Below are 20262 nucleotides of genomic sequence, written 5' to 3' on the forward strand. Positions count from 1 at the left end.
AAACGGCCACGTGGCAAGCTTCATACAAAAGCAAAAACGAGAGAACCATTTGCCGAGTGAGCTTTGATCGACGAGGCAGGAGACGATCATGGCGGACAGCGCTCTCTCGCTCGACGACGTCGACGAACTTGCCTCTTCTGTGCGCCCCCTCTACCCCTCTCGTTCGCGCGCGCACACACAGACACGCACACCTTACACACACACACACTCTCTCTCTCTCTCTCTCACACACACACACACACACACACACACACACACACACACACACACACAATTGATCGATTTATGCGTCACCCACTTACCCAGCTTCACCTTGCGTGTAGGGTGAGGCAGCTTCTTTGGTTCCATCTGAACATCTGGAACCCATTCATGCTTTTGTGTGCCGTGGAAACTCTGCGTTTCGGCAGGGATCGTACGAGGAGGTAAGGTTTTACTCACATTACATACCCGAACACACTTTGAGCGATTGAGACCGTGAGACATCATGTAGTATCTTATTTAATGCAATGGTTGTGCAAAGCTTAAAGGCAGCCCACAACAAAATTTATCTCTCTTTTTGGCAGCGACATCAATGGTAAGGAAGTAGCTGGAAACAAACTTTTTGAAGAACTAATGATTAAAAAGTGCTTAAGCATTTTGTATCGAAAGGTTAAGAAAAGAGATTCTATTTAGAAATTCCACCCAAAGTTGTTGGTGCTTTCTCCTCATCATGAATAGATAAATATGTACATGTAAAGAAAGGCAGAAAGAAAGGTTTTGTTAACGTCTTCTAAAGTTTGAACTCGGCCTATTGACATAATGTACAACGGTGTACAACGGTGAAATCTTCTTTGTCATCCCTTAAGTAAAGGAAGCTTTGAATGATAGAACTAAAATGAAGATGGAACCAGACCTAGACGGGGTGATTGATTGTATACAACCACAACAATTGAGAGGGTGTGATTCAGGGTGGTGTGCTGTAGAAAAGGATGGAGTGTGTCTAAGGGCCCAAAATGCAAAATATTTTGGATATACAAACATGATGCGCATGGCCTATCTAGCTCTGTGTCGCGCTCTAATCACTGTCATCTCTCTTCGGTAAAGCTTGGAACACTTGAGCAAGGAAAGTTTTAGCCATATGCCGCCTTCTTCTTCTTTGGAGGTCTCTTTCTCCATGGACTTAGGTATCAAGCATGTGTCTGGAACATAGTTACAGGGGACGGGGGGGATGGGCCCTAGGGCCGGGGGACGGCCGTAACCGGGCCGGTAACGGCTGGGAACGCCGAGGGACGGACGGAAAACGGGCCGGACGGGCGGGTCGCAGGGGGGACGGCCGGGCCGGACCGGGGTCGGACGGACTGGACGGGGACGGTAGGGGTCGGATTAAAAAAAATGGCCGTTTTTGACCGTTTGCAACGGCTCCGTGCAGCCCCAAGTGCCATATTTTTTAAGCCTTGGCCCTTGGGAGGCTATAAAAGGCTCCCTTGGGCCTCTTAATACTCATAGTCTCAATGCTCAATGCTCATTCCATTTCCCTCAAGCTCAAGGCTCAAGCTCATTCCATTTCCCTCAAGCTCAAGGCTCAAGTTTGAACTTTGAAGCTCTCCTTTACTCTCTCTCCACACAAGCTCTCCTCTAACCCTTCTAACTTCTAAGCTCTACTCTCTCGAGTCTCTCCACCATCATGTCATCTCAAGCCAACTCCACTTCTCAAGCCGCTTCTTCTCGAAGGAGGCCCGCCGTGCAAACGTGGTCGTGGTGGGATGAAGTCGACTTTAGCTCGCGTGGCAAAGGTGGCGGTGCGAGACCATGGACGTGCAAGCTATGTCCATACAAGAGATCGGGTGGTTCAAACAAAGTGCGAGCCCATCTTCTTCATGAACCCGGTCACGAGGCGAAGTTTTGCCCTCATGTAGCTCCCGAGAAGAGGTTGGATCTTCTTGAGAAACTCACGGTGTATGAGGTTGTGGAAGCGGCCAAGAGGGGCCGTTTTGTTGCCGTTGATCCCTTTGCCACGGCGACACCGCGAGAGCAAAGGGAAGCCAACCTTGACGACATCTCTCGAACCTTCAAGAGCCATGGATCTACACCGTCCTCTTCCCTTCCGCATCGCCAAACCACTCTCAACGAAAATTGGAATCCTAAATTGAAGGAAGAGGTGGATAGGTTGGTTGTCCGATTCTTCTTCCACGACCACATTGCCTTCTATGCTTCGCGGTGAGTTTCCCTTGGCATATACACATTGCAATCTTCCATTTTGTATTCATAATGGGTTATAATTTCTCGACTCTCCATACTAACGCAACATGCTCTATTTTGTGTTGATAGGTCTCCATACTTTCGAACCATGGTTACGAAAATAGGGGAATATGGCTCCTCTTATGTGCCACCTTCATCGGAGAGGCTTCGCACCACCCTCCTTGACAAAGAGAAGCTTGCCGTGGAGCAAGCGGCCCAAGCAACAAAGGATTTGTGGGAGACCAATGGCGTCTCTCTTCTTGTAGATGGATGGAGCGACACCCGCAAGCGGTCCATCCACGGGATGGTGGCCTGCTCTCGGGGGGAGATGTACTTTGTGGAGTCACATGATGCATCTGATAGTGGCAAGGCCGCCAAGATGCTTGCTGCGGAGTGGACAAGCACCATAGAGATCACCGGCCCGGAAAATGTCCTTTGTATGGTTGCAGATGGAGAGGCGTCAAATAGGGCAGCCGGAGCTATCATTGAGGGCATGTATCCCAGCATCCATGTCACATTTTGCATGGCGCATTGCCTCAATAACCTCCTCAAGGACATAGGGAACTTGTCATGGATTTCACCCACCATTGGTGACGCCTCTCGAATTGTCTCCTTTGTGCTCAACCATCAAAAAGTGCTCCATGAATTCTCAAAGAGGAGCCACTTGTCTTTGCTCAAATATTCAGAGACAAGATTTGCATTCAATTGGCTTATGCTAGGCCGCTTGTCTACATGTGGCGGAGCCTTAAGGGGCCTCTTTCTCAGTGATGAGTTCCAGGCCATGCCGGAGTCTACATCAGCAGTAGGATTGGAATGCCGAGAATGGGCCGACGACGCCGCTTGGTGGGAGGAGATGAAGACTCTTGACGCCATGGTCAAGCCTATTCTACACCTACTTCGAGTGGTGGATGGCTTGCAGCCATGCATTGGCAAAGTCTATGAAGCCATGGATCGGATGATAGAGGCACTTGAGAAGCTTGTGCCTGACCCTGTTCAGTATGCGGAGATTCATGGCTTGTGTGAGTCGAGGTGGAATGGATACTACTCTCCACTTCATGCGGCAGCTTATGTGCTTGACCCTGAGTTTCAAGGAAGGCGTCAAGAGACCGACAAGGAGGTGAGCAAAGGATGGCGGCTTGCATTGGAGCGCCTTGAGCCTAGCAGTGACATTAGGCGCAAGATTAGAGACGAGCTACTCAACTACAGGCAAAAGAAGGGCTCCTATGGATGTGTAGATGCACAGCTTGATCGCAACAAGATTGGCTCGGTTTTGTGGTGGGAGGACTATGGAGGAGATGGCCCACATTTGCAGCGCTTGGTTGTTCGTGTCCTTAGCCAAGCATGTACCACTAGTTGCTTGGAGCAACTATGGAGTGTGTACAGCCACATTGCCTCTAAGAAGAGGAATCGCCTTGTGGTTCAGAGGGCCAATGATTTGGTGTTTGTGAGCGCTAACTTGCGCATGCTTGCCAAGAGCGTCACACACAAGGCAGATCCTTTCACTGAGTGGGAGATGGCACAAGAGAATCCATCTATGGCCGATACTCTTTTGGAGGAGCTAGAGGAGGATTTCGAGCCTCAATGCGAGCCTCCCGAGCCGGAGCCCTCATACGTTGCTGACGACCTCGACTACGACGACGATGTGGAGATTCAGCAGGCGAGCACTTCTTGAGTTTGATGATCATTGATCACTCGACTCTCGAGTCTAGACTCTTGAGTCTACGACTCTACCTACTACATAGCCCTTTGTACTTTTTGTTATCCTTGAGGCCTCAGGCTTGCCCTAAGTCCTTTAGGCTTTTTGACTCTTGAGCCCTTGTGGCATGCACTTCTCATTTTGTATCGATCGATCATCGATGTTTTATTAGCACATTTCAGCCTATATGACTCGTGTTCTTTGGTCTATTTAGTGTAAATTTATGGTCAAAGTGATGCTCTATGTGTGTGGCATGTGTGTAGGTCAAAAAATGCCAAAAAAACTCTCTTTTTTTTTTGCCGTTCTGACCCCGTCCCCGTTTCCTGACTTTTGCCGTCCCGACCCCGTTCCCGACCCCGACCCGCCGTCCCATGTAACTATGGTCTGGAAAATGAATATCCATAGGAAGCATGGTCCACAAGCTCCAAGGTGCTATGAGACCTACGCTTCTGACAATAGCTTTTTAGCTTGTCGGTAAGCCACAACGATACTGCTCCATTTTTCCTTGACAGGAACCTTTCTGAAAGAAGCTGTGTGTAATGTGCAGTGGAAGTGATTGATGGTGAATGCTCAGGATGAGTGCTCAATGTGTACTCAAGGTTCCTATGAGAGGGCTCCTTTTACTTCATGTGAGAGATGTACGATAGACTAGAGAGAAGAAAGAAATGGTACTTTTGAGTGAAGGTTCAATGATTGAAAGAGAGAGAGAAAAGGAGACTAACACCAGATGGGATACCCCCCCCCCCCCCCCCCCTCTCTATCACTAGAGAGGTATTTGCTTTATATTGCAGAATGTTGATACAATGGTCCTAGATGTTGAGATGCTAATGGGATCTTGCGGTGGATGCTTGGATCTGGGAGGCCAAGGGCCGAAAAGGCAAAATGTCAGGTGTAGCGGAACTGAAACGGTGAAGATCTAGGGCTTTCACAAATCTTTTACTTTCTTTCCTTGCGTTAGTGATTTCTTTTAGCTTGAATGATGGTTCCTTTTACTTTAGAGAGAGAGAGAGAGAGAGAGAGAGAGAGAGAGAGAGCCCCCCCACAGTGTTGCCGATGTGTTATTTGCTTTTGATGGCGTAAATGGAATGTACACACATGCAATACCTCAAGTGCAGACTCTACTGACTCAAATGGGAATGTCGCCGCGGTAACCCATCAAGACGAGGCTACTCCAGGGCCTGATTTGATGTACCTTTGGATCCTTCTCGATGTGGGATTGCGGATGGCCACCAAGGGGTAGGTATGGGGTTGAATTCGCTCCCGATCTGAGAGGAATGAAGGGTTGAAATGCAGATCTTGATGATCTGATGATGGACAGCAATGGGAGCACTCGATGCCCGCGAGGGAATGACCGAGGAGAGACTCAATGGGTTGCCGAAGTACCGGACCGCAATGGGAAAGCTGCGAGGGCAGAATCTATTCGGCGACGGAAAGGGCCGAAATTGAAAACGCTGAGGCCGATCTGCTGTTAGCACAAGCGCTAGGGCTGATCTGGCGTTGCTGAGCAACAACACTAGGTCTGGTTGCAAATCTGGAAACGCTGGTGCTGGTCTGAAGCAAAACGCCAAGGTTTCTCTGCTGCTCTGCAAAATGCTGGTGCTCCTTGATGGCGCTAGCTCTTAGGATGCTAAAATGCTAGGCCAAGTGCTGCCTTTATAGGTAAGGCATGGGGCTTATAAATCTCTTAAGGTCTGGGTATGGCAAAATAAATCATAAAATGATTTATCAATAAACTTGACTTCCGCTAAATCTATTCACCTCGGAATCCGATTGACACGGGGAATGGCTCATTGGATTTCTCTAACCTAAAACTACATGCACGTCTTGCCGGATGCCCACCAAAGTGTAATAACATCTGTCAAAAAGTTTGTACAATCCATTTATGCAAGAGGGTTCCAAAACTGGAAAACCTAATCTAATGGACTCATTCGGACATGTAGGTCCTGCGAAAGGGCTCACAAATTTGCCAATTCTAATCCTCCTAGGATTGTAGACACTCCTATCTAAGGATAGGTGGAAAATTGGCTCTGAAAGTCGATAAAGCAGGTCCATGTGGCACACAGAGCCATGTGCACGTGGCACAACATGCTAATGGAATTGATGGGATTTGCAACCGTCAACGAGAATGCTGATCTGCTATGGCCGATGTCAAGGATGGGCTGAAAACTGAAAAACTCTAGCGGATTTGACTTGGAACTGCAATCTAACGATGAGGCTACGCCTGAAATCTGCAATTGATGTTGCGGGAGGCTGAATGCTGACAAACGCTGGGCTGATGTGCTTCTGTGGAGAGAATCTGCAAGTGCTAGGGATGCTGAAGCAAAAATGCTTATGCTGAAAACGCTGGTCCTGTCCTGCCGATGGTAAAACGCCAAGGCTGTAGTGCTGAGGGGTTGGCTGCCCTTAGGGTGCTAACTTATGTTTGAGAAGTGACCCCTAGGGCCACTTATATATGGATTTAAATCTGGGTCAGGCAATACCAATAAAAACCCACGATGTCTATAATGCTGGCTAAATCTCACTTATAGATAAGTTAATAACTCACTTATAAGAGGTGCTTCGCATGGAGGTAAATACCTAGGTTGGGGATAGTGATGCTAGACTATGCGAGCACTCCCCAGTGACTACACCTAGTAGACACTGGGTGTGCTCATGTGCAATCAGAGGGTATGCAACTAATCTAAGTGCCTAGACATGCACGTCTTGCGTACAGGCTCACTAGGGTGCCAGAACACTACCTAGGTTGTCTGAAACCCTAGAAGTAGGAGTTAGCTTGTCGACATGCACATGGGGGTTAGATGTGCATGTGACACTATTGGAGAAAAGTATTTCGAAATCTTTGATTGTAAGTCGGAAGTGTCATCCTGTGTCATCCATAGACGGGTCCAAGTGGTCAAAATCTTTACCTAGTACTTTGGCGTCAAGGAGGAGAACAATTGCTTGAAACCCCCCTAAGTTCGTGGTGCCTGTCCATGTAATGATAGGTTTGACCCCACTACGTATATGCATTCCCCTTCAATTGAGCGAATGCTTTCCTCACTTTGGAAGCTTCGGTACAGTTGCCTCCAACAAAAAGCTGTATCACACTACCCTTGAATAAAGGCCAAAGGTTTTTTTGTGACTTGAAATCCATAAAAGTATCAAAGTTGACACTCTGAGTCACAAGTTTGTGACGTGGCAGACTTCCCAACTTAAAAGATTGTCCGAGGGGGATATAAGGGTGAGGGTTTAATAAAACCTAACCCTCCCAACTTACAGAGTATGGCCAAGAGGCCCTAACCCTAAAAACAAAGCAACACCTACTCCTAGTGTGGATCAAAGCCGGTGACAGATTTCAGCAAATCGCAGCGCGATTTATGAGCAGCCACATGGCACGTCCGTACGGCCTAGTTTGGTGAGCTTTTGGCACAAGGCTTTTGGAGAGTAGCTGTCACGTGCACATCTAACCCTATGTGCATGTGGACAAGCTACTTCACGACCAAGGTTCATGGCAGCTTATGAAGTGTTCTGGCACCTTTGTGAGCGTGTGCGCAGGTCGTGCATGTCTAGGCACTTAGAGTAGTTGCATTGTCATGTGACACATCTAACCCTATGTGTACGTAACCAAGCTACAACATGACAAGGGTTTAGTTCAGTCCAGTCAGTCTAGCTTAGGAAGTGATTTGGCACTTTTGTGAGTCTGTTCGCAGACTGTGCATGTCCAGACACTCAAGAGTAGATGCATATCCTCTGGTTGCACACAGCATGACCATCAGATTTCCATCAAAAGCCATCAAGAGCATTTTTATAGTGTATAGACCTATTTTTCCTATTTAAGCCAATTTTCACTTATTGTTTTAAGTGACTTTTGTTGGGAACTAGGCAGGGCAATTTTGCTAAGTTTGTATATATAGAAACCTAGCGCTAGCACTTTCTGGCAGAAGAGGCAACAACAGCAATTGCTCAACAGGCACCTTCTCAGCAGGACTCCCAACAGAGGAACCCTAGCGTTTTGCAACAGGCAAGGCCTAGCGTTTTTCAGCAGAAGACAAATCAGCCAGCATTTTGCACTTGCAGTTTCCTGGCAACAGCAGTATCCAGATCAGCCCTCGCGATTTTGCATTGCAGAGCAGCCCGACAACAAGAGGACAGCAGATCGCTAGCGTTTTTGCAACAAGGACAAGAATTCAGCCAGCGTTTTTGTTTTTTTGCAGTTCCATCGTGACAAGATCCACAGTAGAACCAGCGTTTTCAGTTTTCAGTAGTCAGACATCGCAGAAGAAGTCCCAAACCTCGCAGAAGAAGTCCCAAACCTCACAGATCTCACCTTCCGGCAGCAGATCCTCGCCGCACGGTGAGATCCCGCGAAGTTTGTAGTTTCAGCCCGGAAAACACAGATTTCAGCATCTGCGTTTTCAGCGCGTCGTTGTCGCATCGTCGCCATTGACACTCTCACCGACATAGAGTCAGAATTCGACAGATAAAGATTTACAGATTTCAGCCATTAGCATTTTCAGATTTCAGCCCGTCTCGTCATCATCGACATTGTCGGCAAGTCCAAGCATTGTAGAGATTTGTGCAATCATAAGTAGACCACTCTCGCCATAGAGAGTGGGGCCTTCGGAGGAGGGTTTGACACTTTTCTTGTAAGGTGCAGCGGAATGAATGTTTGAACTTTGCTCAAGATGAGTGCTCCGAACTGTGCTCAAGGTTCCTTTTACTCACGGAAGGGAGAGCCTTCCGTTCCTTTAGTGAGAGAATGCAATGGACACAAACAAAGTGAATGCACATTGTGAATGGAAGTGCATGAGACTGAGAGATAGAGAAGAGAATACGACACCAGAGATGTTGTCAAACCCTCCTCCGAAGGCCCCACTTTCTATGGCAAGAGCGGTCTACTTATGATTGCACAAATCTCTACAATGCTTGGACTTGCCGACGATGTCGACGACGATGAGGACGACGACGAGACGGGCTGAAATCTGGAAACTCTAAGGGCTGAAATCTGCAAATCTTGTATCTGCTGAATTCTGACTCTATGTCGGTGACGATGTCGAGGGCGATGATGCGATGATGACGCGCTGAAAACGCAGATGCTGAAATCTGCGTTTTCTAGGCTGAATCTGCAAACTGCGCTGGATCTGACCGTGCGGCGAGGATTTGTTGCGGGAAGGTGGAATCTACGAGGTTCGGGACTTCTTCTGCGATGTCTGACTGCTAAAAACTGAAAACATTGGTCCTATGGCTGATTCTGTGGCGATGATCTGCAAAAACGCTGAGGTTGATCTGCAAACCAAAAACGCTAGGGCTGAAAACTGACCTTGCGGGGGAATCTGCTAACGCTAGGGTTGATCTGCTGCCTATTGTCGCCGTGAATCTGCAAGTGCAAAAACGCTGGCTGATCTGGTGCAAAAACGCTAGGCCTTCTGTTGGAAGAAAACGCCAGAGTTGTCGCGTGGGTTGGTCTTGCTGAAAAGTTGCCTGTCGAGCAAGGTGCTCCTGCTGCCTCTTCTGCCAGAAAGTGCTAGCGCTAGGTTTCTACTTATGCAAACTTAGCAAAATTGCCCTACCTACTTTCCAACAAAAGTCACTTAAAAATAATAAGTGAAAAATGTCAAAAATAGGGAAAATAGGCCTATGCACTGTAAAAATGCTACTGATGGGATCCGACTGGAATCTGATGGTCATGCTGTGTGCAACCAGAGGATATGCATCTAATCTAAGTGTCTGGACATGCACGGTCTGCGAACAGACTCACAAAAGTGCCAGATCACTTCCTATTCTAGACTGACTTGGCTGAACTGAACCCTGGTCATGCTGTAGCTTGTCCACGGACACATAGGGTTGGATGTGTCACGTGACATTTTTGGTGTCGTATTCTCTTCTCTCTCTATCTCTCAGTCTCATGCACCTTCATTCACAGTGTTCACCACTTTGTTTATGTCCATTGCACTCTCTCACTAAAGGAACGAAAGGCTCTCCCTTCCGTAAGTTAAAGGAACCCTTGAGCACAGTTCGGAGCACTCATCTTGAGCAAAGTTCAACATTCACTTCCGCTGCACCTTACATGCATATCCTTTGGTTGCACACAACATGATCATGAGCATTACAATCAGTAGTCATCTTGAGCAAAGTTCAACATTCACTTCCGCTGCACCTTACATTGGTATGTGAACATTTTACAGTGCACAGAACCCATTTTTCCTATTTTAGCCATTTTTCACTTATTATTTCATAAGTGACTTTGTTAAACTGTGTAGGGCAAATTTGTTAAGCTCTATAAAAGAAACCTAGCGCTAGCATTATCTGGCAGAAGAGGCAGTAGAAGTTCACCAACTTACAATGCACCTTCTCAGCAAGACCGGCGGGTGACCTAGCGTTTCAAGCCAATAGGAGATCAAGACCAGTGTTTTGGCTACAGTTTCAGCCTAGCGTTTTCAGTAGCACCAGATCAGGGGGGTCAGCAAATTCTAGATTCAGCCTGGCGTTTTGGCAGATTGCAGATTGCTCTAGCGTTTTGCAGATTCCCAGCGACAGATCAACCCTTAGCATCAGCGTTTCAGTTTTCAGCACTTAGACTCTGCAAGATCAGCCCCAAACCTCGCAGATCTCACCTACCTGTAGTAGATCCACGCCGCACTGTCAAATCAGGCAGCGTTTTCAGATTCAGCCCGTTGTTCGCAAATTTCTGCATCTGTGTTTTCAGCGCATCATCGTCGCGTCGTCGCCATTGCTTTCCTTGCCGACATAGTGTCAGAATTCAGCAGATACAAGATTTGCAGATTTCAGCCCCTAGCGTTTTCAGATTTCAGCCCGTCTCGTCGTCGTCATCAGGTTTTGGCATGAGTAGCTTTGGGTGCGCCTCGTGGGTCCACTGAAATGGCGTTAACTCAAGGCGACTCTTTCTTTACTCTTAGGTCTAGTACTAGCATGCCATGTCATCTAGTTGTGATAGGAGGAGCAAGAATTGAGGAAATCTCACCAGAAAAGGCAAGGCAGCCGCCAAATGCAAGGAAGGAGGAAAAAGCGCAGGTGGGCTATTTCGAGTTTTCACGATGAAAATGCTCTAGATGAAGCTCCTGGGGTATGCGATGGCAGATCCTAGCTCAGCACACCTTGTGCTCTGATACCATGTTAGTGTGTGTAGCAAGAGAAAGAGAGGGACAATGGCACACGAGAAACAACAGAGAGACAGCTGGTAAAGCTGGCAACTCATTAATTCCATATGGTGATGCCCTACAATGAATGACCAGAGAATGGACCTTGACATCACAAATTTAAGTATGCCAGAGGTAGGTCAAGCAAAACCTTGAAATTTTTTCTCATAGAGCACATAGGAAAATTGCCTTGAGTGTAGTGTGTGGTTTTCGATGCAACCAAAATGACCACTTTCTTTAGCAAGAGACATCACGCACTCACTATGTTTAGGAGTCACAATGGAGTAGATATGGTGCAGCCTCAAAGACCAGATTTGTATACATGTATCTAGTACTTCAGAGGATTTGTTGGTTGAAAGATCCACTATTGAAGACAATTGTGATCCAAAGTAGAGGTTGATGCACCGGATGTAGCCCCCTAGCGATGGCATGTGCCGCCCCTACTGGCTGTGTGGAGGATGCTGCTGCTGTTCAACCTCATCGCTGTTGCTAGGAGGCTTCTCGCGCAGCTGTAGATCATGGCGTTGTCCATCTTGCGTTGGTGCCGATTTCTACATGTGTGGGCCTTGCAGATGCGATTGTTATTGCTAATTGGCTACTCATTGGCATCTTCGGCTGCTCAGCTTCTTGTCCACCATGCTGCTAGCCTTGCTTGTGGCACCTCGTGCGCCCCCCCCCCCCCCCCCCCCCCCCCCCCCCCCCCCCACACACACACAAAAAAAAAAAAAAAAGATTTAAAGAGCTCTACTTGGCCACCTTCACTAGATGTCTTCCGTCTTGGCTGGAAACCTTTACACCATGCAACGCATGCTCTTGTTTGCTGCCCAAACATGTGAGCATTAGGTTGCCTCGTTGGACGCCCCGGTGGAGTGTAAAGGAAACCGCTTGGAGGGGCTCCCCGCTCTTGCTTTAGCCAAGCCTGCAGTGAACTCTGCAAGCACATGCCCTACATCTAGTTGCGGTGGTTGATATTTGTGGAGGAGTGGAAGTTTCTCGCCATGATGGAACTATGGTAAAGATTTTCTTTGTTTTCTTTTTGTTTTCTTTTCTTTCAGCTCGCAATTCCTACATTGCTATATGTGTGTGTGGGCGTGCGCGCGCGTAATGCCCTTTGGCGCATGCACAAATCTGATCTCTGGTGGAGGAAGCTTCTCTCTACCTTGTGGAAAAGCCATTTGCCTTTGAAGGAGTGATTGTTTCTTTGGCGCTGTTTGCTTGGAGTGCTTCCAATCGACACTTTTCTTAGGGCGCTCATATTCGCCCTTCTTCTTGTGTTCGTTGCTCAACGATAGAAGAGGATATTTGCCACTTGTTGTGGGATTGCTGCATTACTAGAAACTTCATTTGCCGTGTATCGGCCTGTATGCGGCTCCGTTTTCCTGGGGTTGTCTTTAACAAAAGGTTCTGGGTATTTGGCATTTTCTCACTGACACTACATCGTTTTGCGGTCTTCTTTATGTGGGTCAGATACTGGGCTTATTGGACCTTGTGGCGTCAACATGCTTACATTTTTCATCATACTCATGCAGACCCGTTCCCACTCTTCAAGCTTTCTCGTAGGCAATCATTACGGTTTGCTTTGGAAGTTGGTGATATCACCGCAGAGATACATCGGCTTTCTTATAAATGTTTCTATCTACTCTATACAGCTGAGTAGTTCTGTGTTCTTCTCCTTGTATATGACCCTTTCAGTGGGTTTTTCTCGCTTCGAGGTTTCCCACTAGTAAATCAATCAAATCGATTTACAAAAAAAGTGTGTGTGAGTTGGGTGTGTCGGTGTAGAGTTGGTTTTGCATGCTTGTTTTCTTCATACTCTATCAATCGACTTTGGGGTGAGAGTGCGTAATATCAAGGTGGAAAGGTACGTAAGATACGGTTTGGGATTCATACGTAAGATATGTACCTTTGTATTGGTAAAACTTTAAGGTATGTAACAGTACGTACCCTTTTTTTAAACCATAAATTCTACATTATTACATACATATCAGCCATGTATCTAGTCTACAATGACCCCACTCCATAGTCAACTATGTAACTATCATAACGTGTAAGGGTTGTTTTCCATGAGTATGGAGAACACTTATTAGAGTATGGGCATGTCTTTGGATTTGTCTCCTCGATCTTGGTATCTCCTAAGAAGAGGTAATAGGGAGTGGGCTGTTTTGTGGCTGTGCTCGACTTGAATGAGGTATTTTTTGGATTTTCACAGTCACACACCCCCCCCCCCCCCCCCCCACATCCCCCCCCTCCCAAAGAAAAAAAGAGGAGAAAAAGCATTTTGTACGAAACCTTATACTGTTCTGTACCATACGGATGTACTGTATAGTACACATCAGTATGTACGAAGTGATGCAACCTTGGTGCATATGGGTGTGTGTTCGGGTGGGTTCATAAGTGTGAGTGAAGTGTGTGTTTAGAGTATGTTTCATTTCCTTTGTTTCTTATTTGTTGTTATCTTCCCCCATGTTCTTGCCTTCTTTGTTCCCTTGTGTTCTTCACATTGGGTTTATTTGGGTTTACGTTTGCTGGATTTCCGCTTTGCTCTCGACTTGCTCTACTAGGTTTCTACATCAGGTTTCCAAAGCGGTTGTCCCCCGAGCCTCCTTCACCGTCTTCTTGGAGTTCCCTCCCCAACTTTGGCTTTCAGGAGCCACCTTCAGCAAGTGGACTGGTTTCTACCGTAGCTGATAGCTCCTTGGCAACTCCAGTGCAGTGCTCTGTTACGCATCTTGTGGCATTCTCTTGTGGGTTCTTGCTGATGTCGATTTCCTTTTCTCTGTCATCTTATCACCAACAACTCTCTCCTTCTGTCTTTTCATTGCCTGATGCTATTTGGTTCTACCAATTGGCGGGTAATGCCGGACGTTCGAGCTCTTGCTATTGCAAAAGTTCCGTGTCCTTTTTTCGCTAGTGGCTTCTGATGGTTCTGGTTTTTGATTTGCATTAGAGGAGTTTGCTCTTGGTGGAAGTGCTATCTTTCAGAGGCTGCTGTCATCCTCTGTCCACTTAGCTTGCCAGGGCACTTTTTACTCTCTTTAGTAGAGGTTTTTACCCTTGCTTTCAGTTTTTACAGTTGCCATGTGGCTAGCTATTTCCAGTTTTTACAGTTTCCAGACTATTGCCTTTTGGCTTGCTTTGTAATCAGTGATGTACTTGCCCTCAGAATCGGCATCATTTGTGCGTTCTGAGGTACTTTTCAAGTAATAGAAATCAGCCTCGTTTGTTGAGAGAGAGAGAGAGAGAGAGAGAGAGAGAGAGAGAGAGAGAGAGAGAGAGCCGTTTCTGCAGGCTATTAAGGAGTATTCAAAAGCAAACAAGCTGCTACCACTTGGACATTTTTTGATATTGAGCAATCGAAGTGTGGCCTTTTCCAAGTAATGTGTTTTGTCCATCTATTTGGAATGTTGCTTATGTTCAATGTTGATGCTTGAACATTGAAGACAAGCCTCCCAACACTACAACCCTCTAGAAAAACTGTCTATAGAGAGTCACCTTGATTCCAGGAAATGCAATATATTTTTTTAAAAATTACCTTGGCTGAAAGAAAGCCTGAACTTATCTAATTAATACTATAAATATTGTCATGAAGGTTAAGCCAGCACTTGCGAAAGATTCCAGCTGCTGTCTCTGAACAGAATGCTTTGTTCGGGTTGGATCCTACGTCTCATGCAGAGGTTACGTAGCCAAAAAGATTTCAGGAGGGTTGGTTGCAAACGTTAAGTTCCTTTATATTGAAGCCTTCGTGTTTTTTTATTCAGCTAGCTTTAAGGGATGCAGAAAAAGTTCTCAAGCTGAAAAACTGTTGGTTAAAAGGCTACTACAGGAAAGGCGCAGCACTACTTTTGGCATGTTGAAACAGGCCCTTTTCTATTTTTAAATTTTCAACACAAAAGAAGAGAAAGTAAGCTTACTCCGTTGTTGTTTTGAGTTGACAGTTAGAGAGATATCATGAAGCACAGGAAGCTTTTTATGAGGGCTTGCAAATAGATCCTTCCAGGTAATACAGCTGCTCTCTCTGATATACTTTATTTTGTTTGAGCACATTGATACTTTCTAATAGACTCAATAGCGGAGCACATTGAATCTTCTCATAGTTATCCAAGATGGGGCTCTTCTGCAGGCTTCTATGCCTCCAGGTTTTCTTTGGTTTAGTATTTTTCTCTGTGATTGAACTTCAGCTTGCCAATGTGTGTCGAGCATTTGTAACTTTGTACGAGAAAAAGTGTGTCGTGCTCTTTATTGTGGGTGCTCCTCAGTGCAATATGCATGAAAACTCACTCCAACAGAACGAAAACACTATAGAGCAATGGAACAAAGCCAACTCAAAAGACACAACAACAGACTCAGAACTCAATGGAACTCGACTAACTCATGGAACCCGTACATACTCTGGCTGGCAGCTTACTCAGCTTCAAGCCGAGGATTCATAGGTACAATTGGGGTGTCGAGGCTCCAACTGTGCAGGGAGAGTGCAGATGTGCGGTGCTAGACACTAGACACATAGAAAGTATGATATCTGATGACTAGAACCATCTAAGCATATATACAGCCATAAAGAGCAACTAACGGCTAGCATAATACAGGCATTCCGAGCACTTGTAGTTTGTGCATCAATTTGCCCCTCAGAACACTATCTAAAGCTTTGAGGTAATCCACAAAGTTTGAATCAATCCTCCTTCCATGAAATTCACCCTCAATGATAGCTCGTAGTGTGAGAATGTGATCTAGGGTAGAGAAAGTTGAAACCCCTCCTGAAAGCAGCCTGACCTCGCACTCCGATACCCTCTCTCTCTGCCCATTTGCTCATCTCATGCTCACAGATGGATGCATATAATTTGGCTATGTGTGTCCAATAATGATAGTGTGTTAACTCCCAGGCAAACTAGGATCCCCAGATTTGAAAATAGGTACAATCATGGACATGCTCCAAGTATCAGGAAAACCCTCACACGTAACATCAATGCAAGAAGATCAGCCAAAAGATCCTTCACATGTATAAAATGCTCAGCTATCAAGCCACCACGATCATATGCTCTCCCAGTCTTCATCCTATTGATAGCCTTCTTTGAGAGAGAGAGAGAGAGAGAGAGAGAGAGAGAGAGAGAGAGAGAGAGAGAGAGAGAGAGAGAGAGAGAGAGATGTGTTTTGGTTTTGACAGTCTCCTTCTCCAAGATGCATTGCGAAAGGTGGAGATGGAGATCAAGAAGGATTTTCTTGATACGGCCGAAGACCAAAGGAGAAAGCGAGCTAAACTCCAATACAATGACGATTTTGATTGTATTCTCTGTTTGAAGCTATTATATCATCCAGTGACCACACCTTGTGGCCATACCTTTTGCCGCGCATGTCTTCTTCAAGCCATGGACCATGGTGAGTGCTTTGTTCAGGAGGTTTGTGTTTATTCTTTGCAAATGGGTATTTTTAAGTAGGTGACATGATGGTCGTCTTATTCTAAGCTTTTATGAGTCGGGAGAAGATTTTATATGCATAGTTGCCAATGGGAGTAAAAAGCAATGTTTGCAGGTTGAAGCTTCTATGACAATATACTTGTATTTGTTGTCGCTTCAACTGAAAAGCTACTATTAATCCAAAAGCAATTGCCGATATGAAGAATTTGTGCTTTTGGCATTTGTGTGGGCCTCCTTTTGCCAATACTACCTCATCTGGAGTTCTTTTTGTCAATTTCTAGGTTTCTGTTTTAAATTTATGCAACTTCCATAGTTGTGTAACTCTCTTTCACTTTAAATATGTGAGCCGAAAAAAAGTTTGAAATTAGAATTTTGCATTTTCTTTGCAAAGTCAATTTCAATAGACAAGAAGAATGTTCTGTAATGCTTGAAAGGTACTGGTGAGTATGCCCTATTTTTGTAACATTGAAAGGTTAACCCAGTAATCTGGAAATGTTTCCTCTTTCCATTCAGGACAGGGAAAGCACAAAAAGCATCTTTTAAAATGTCTTTTGACCCCTTTTAAATACCCATATCTGTTGTCTCCCTGTAGACCTGTGTTTAAAGCACCCTCATAATTCAGTGGCCTTTTAAAGTACTCCTGTAGACCTGAGGCTTCCCCTCATGAAAGATTTTGAATCTTGCTCAAAGGATTGCATGGCAGGAAGGGAAGGTAAGAGCTAGTTCATTTGAAGCTTTCAGAGCATGCTACACATGGTCCAGAAATCAACCAGATACATGAAGGTTATTCCCATTAAAAGGTGCCTTCAGATCAAAGGGTACTCATCATGGGTGTATGATTATATGAGAAGGTGTATATTGATTAATAGTCATCATGAAAATGTTTGTGCGCGTGTGTGCATGGTGTGTTTATGTGTGTGTGTGTGTGTGTGTGAGAGAGAGAGAGAGAGAGAGAGAGAGAGAGAGAGAGAGAGAGAGAGAGAGAGAGAGAGAGATGAAATGAAATAAAATGTTATATTAAACGTCTTCAAAAGGCCAAATTGACCTATGAGACCAAACTGATACAATCTTGGTGGATCAAATACAAGGTCTGGGTACAAAATAAAATGAAGTAAAGTGAAAAAACTAAAATCATCATCATCAATACCCGAGGATGCTGTCACAAGGCGGGCACCACGTGCCAATAGAAAAGAACAGACTGAACAACTTTAAGCACTTCAAATAACAACTGAACTGAAATGGAGAGAGAGACGACACGCGACACGGAGGGCGGAATTCCACCCCAGAGAGTATTGGCCCCAAACCTTGGCGCCCCTTTTGGTATTTCTATATATTGCATCAACACAGTACAAGCCGGTACTCCAGACTCTGCACCTTCGTACTGAAGCATGCCAGAGAATGAGCCCTAGCCTCATATTTAAAGGCCCTTGGCCTGAAAAGCAGTTATAGTAAAAAGCCTTTAAAACTCAAAAGCTTCTGGTTCAAAAGCAAAGCCAAAAAGCTGCCAGCGCAATTTACGGAAATCCGTACAGCCTGCCACGTCATCGGCCAACGCAAAACGCGGAAATCCGTACAGCCTGCCACGTCATCATGTCAGCGCAATTTTCGGAATTTGTCTGCTACCTTAGGGTTAGGGTTAGGGTTTCTGGCAGAAATTAGGGTTTGCAGGTTTTAGGGTTAGGGTTTTCAGGTTTCAGGGTTAGGGTTTCCAGCATTAGGGTTTCAGAAGTTAGGGTTTCTGGCAGACATTAGGGTTTAGGCCCCTCGGCCACATCTGTACGTTGACTCCATTCTTTAGGCTTTGACACGTCAGCAGTTTGTTACAGATGCCCGGCATCGGGCGTTGTACGAGAAAGTATTGCATCGGTCGTTGAAGAGCATCATCAAATGTCCGCCTCTGTAAATAGTCGTACTGGACGTCTCCCATGTCGTGCTAGAATAGTCTTGATCCTCGATGGAGCCTTCGTCGATGTCGTGGTCTCCCTCGTAGACGTGGACGTCTAGCTCTCCCGAGCTCAATGGCTCGGGAAGGGGAGAGAGAGAGAGAGAGAGAGAGAGAGAGAGAGAGAGAGAGAGAGAGAGAGATGAATGAAATGTTATATTAAACGTCTTCAAAAGGCCAAAATGACCTATGAGACCAAACTGATACAATCTTGGTGGATCTAATACAATGTCTGGGTACAAAATAAAAATGAAGTAAAGTAATAAAATTAAAAATTAAAATTATCATCATCATCACCAATGTCTGAGGATGCCTGGCATCGGGCGATTCTCCGAGAATGTATTACACCGGTCGCGCTGAAGAGCATCGTCAATGTCCTCTAGTGTAAATAGTCGTACTGGACGTCTCCCATGTCGTGCTAGAATAGTCCTGATCCTCTGATGGGGCCTCCGTCGATGTCGTGGTCGCCCTTGTAGACGTGGGCGTCTAGCTCTCCAGAGCTTAATGGGCGTCTATCTCTCCACACACACACACACACACACACAGAGAGAGAGAGAGAGAGAGAGAGAGAGAGAAATGAAATGAAATGAAATGTTATATTAACGTCTTCAAAAGGCCAAAATGACCTATGAGACCAATCAGTTACAAAATAGTGAATCTAATACCATGTCTGGGTACAAAAGAACTAGAAGTGGAACAAAATACTACTACTACTACTACAATCTAAAACTACGTGGGTGTAGCAGCTGATACAATAGGTACCCGGTAAACCGTTTCAAGGGAAGATGCTTTCACCCACATGTAGGGAAGATGCTAGTGCAGTCTTGTGTTGATTCTACCCTGTCTGAGGCCACCAAGTAGGGTTTTCTCTCTTTAAATAAGCATTTGTGCTTGTCTAATGAAGTGCCTAAGCTTCCATGAAATGGTCTCGAGAAAGAATTGAATTAAAAAATTAGGGTGGGTTTTTTTAACAAGGCAAATGAGAACTGTATTCGTGCAATTGAGAGCGAGGCTACACCAAATCATCACAGACACACAAGGGTTTTGAGTTGATCTTGGTTCTTTTTAAGAGTGAGGTTTTCATGGCGGGAATTTTGTTCTTTTCAAGTGCGTCTTTTGCTTCAAAGGTTTCGATTCGCTTGATCTTCCTACGAACCGTCACAACCAAAGGCCTGGCGCTTTCCTAGCCACACTGCGTACTTGACATAGTTTTTGGTGAACCCGATGTGAAGTAGGCTAGGGTAAGGGTTCAAAAGCTTCTTTGAAGGTCTCCACATAGAGCTTCAAAGCTCAGGGATGTGGTTTGATCCAGCCACCATGCAAATGTTTCAAGCCTTTGTTGTGTTTATGCAACAGGTATAGGCCGCAAAAGAAGAACAAATATTAGAGAAAAAGAAAATGGAAGAAGAGATAGAAGCGGCATTAGGTGAGGTATTTGACAAGTGGAACATGTTTGAAGGTTACAACCTAGGTGTGTGATGCCATGGAGATGAAGCTTTGAGGGGTACCAAAACATTAGATGATAGCAACGTTTGAACAACTAGTGGTTCCAAATTGTTGTGAGCAAATCCAAGACCTTGCAAGGGAATATGAAGAGAGTTGGGATGACATTGAAGAAGCCATTAAGCAAGAGTACCTTGAATATGTACACTTGGGATTGCTTCTACAGAGGCAAAGGGAATTGTACCAAATGACGCGTGTGGTGGTGATCAAGTTCTAGCAAAGCTAGAAGCCATTATAGGTGAGTGTCTTCTACAAGATGACCAACTATTACATGCCAAAGAAAATGACATAATCAAAGTTGTGTATGAAAAATTGGATATTCCACTTTCTTTACATAAGTTTTGTTCTTTTGGGGTTAAA

The 20262-nt window shown here is 45.5% G+C and overlaps 2 protein-coding genes across 2 annotated transcripts in view; both read left to right on the forward strand.

Annotated features, from left to right (window-relative positions):
* On the forward strand, positions 1–15023 carry LOC147420373 (uncharacterized). The gene is made up of 5 exons (XM_086503906.1): positions 1–139; positions 324–422; positions 14338–14423; positions 14639–14723; positions 14808–15023. The coding sequence occupies exons 1-5, from the start codon at positions 89–91 to the stop codon at positions 14901–14903; spliced, it is 417 nt and encodes a 138-aa protein (XP_086360032.1). The 5' UTR covers positions 1–88; the 3' UTR covers positions 14904–15023.
* The window catches only part of LOC147420374 (uncharacterized), a 14933-nt gene continuing 9580 nt past the window's right edge, over positions 14910–20262 (forward strand). Inside the window, exons 1-2 of the mRNA XM_086503905.1 lie at positions 14910–15046; positions 16208–16419. Of these exons, the coding sequence (XP_086360031.1) occupies positions 16242–16419 (178 nt within the window). The 5' untranslated portion in view covers positions 14910–15046; positions 16208–16241. The remainder of the gene's footprint in view (positions 15047–16207; positions 16420–20262) is intronic.

The sequence above is a fragment of the Adiantum capillus-veneris genome, chromosome 28 (genome assembly GCF_014529385.1).
Source record: "Adiantum capillus-veneris isolate H3 chromosome 28, ASM1452938v2, whole genome shotgun sequence".
In the NCBI taxonomy this organism is placed as follows: domain Eukaryota; kingdom Viridiplantae; phylum Streptophyta; class Polypodiopsida; order Polypodiales; family Pteridaceae; genus Adiantum; species Adiantum capillus-veneris.

Coding starts and splice junctions, on each gene's coding strand:
- LOC147420373 (XM_086503906.1), top strand. CDS start 89: ATGGCGGACAGCGCTCTCTCGCTCGACGACGTCGACGAACTTGCCTCT. Junction 140..323: donor TCGACGAACTTGCCTCTTCT/GTGCGCCCCCTC, acceptor CCTTGCGTGTAG/GGTGAGGCAGCTTCTTTGGT. Junction 423..14,337: donor GGCAGGGATCGTACGAGGAG/GTAAGGTTTTAC, acceptor CCGTTTCTGCAG/GCTATTAAGGAGTATTCAAA.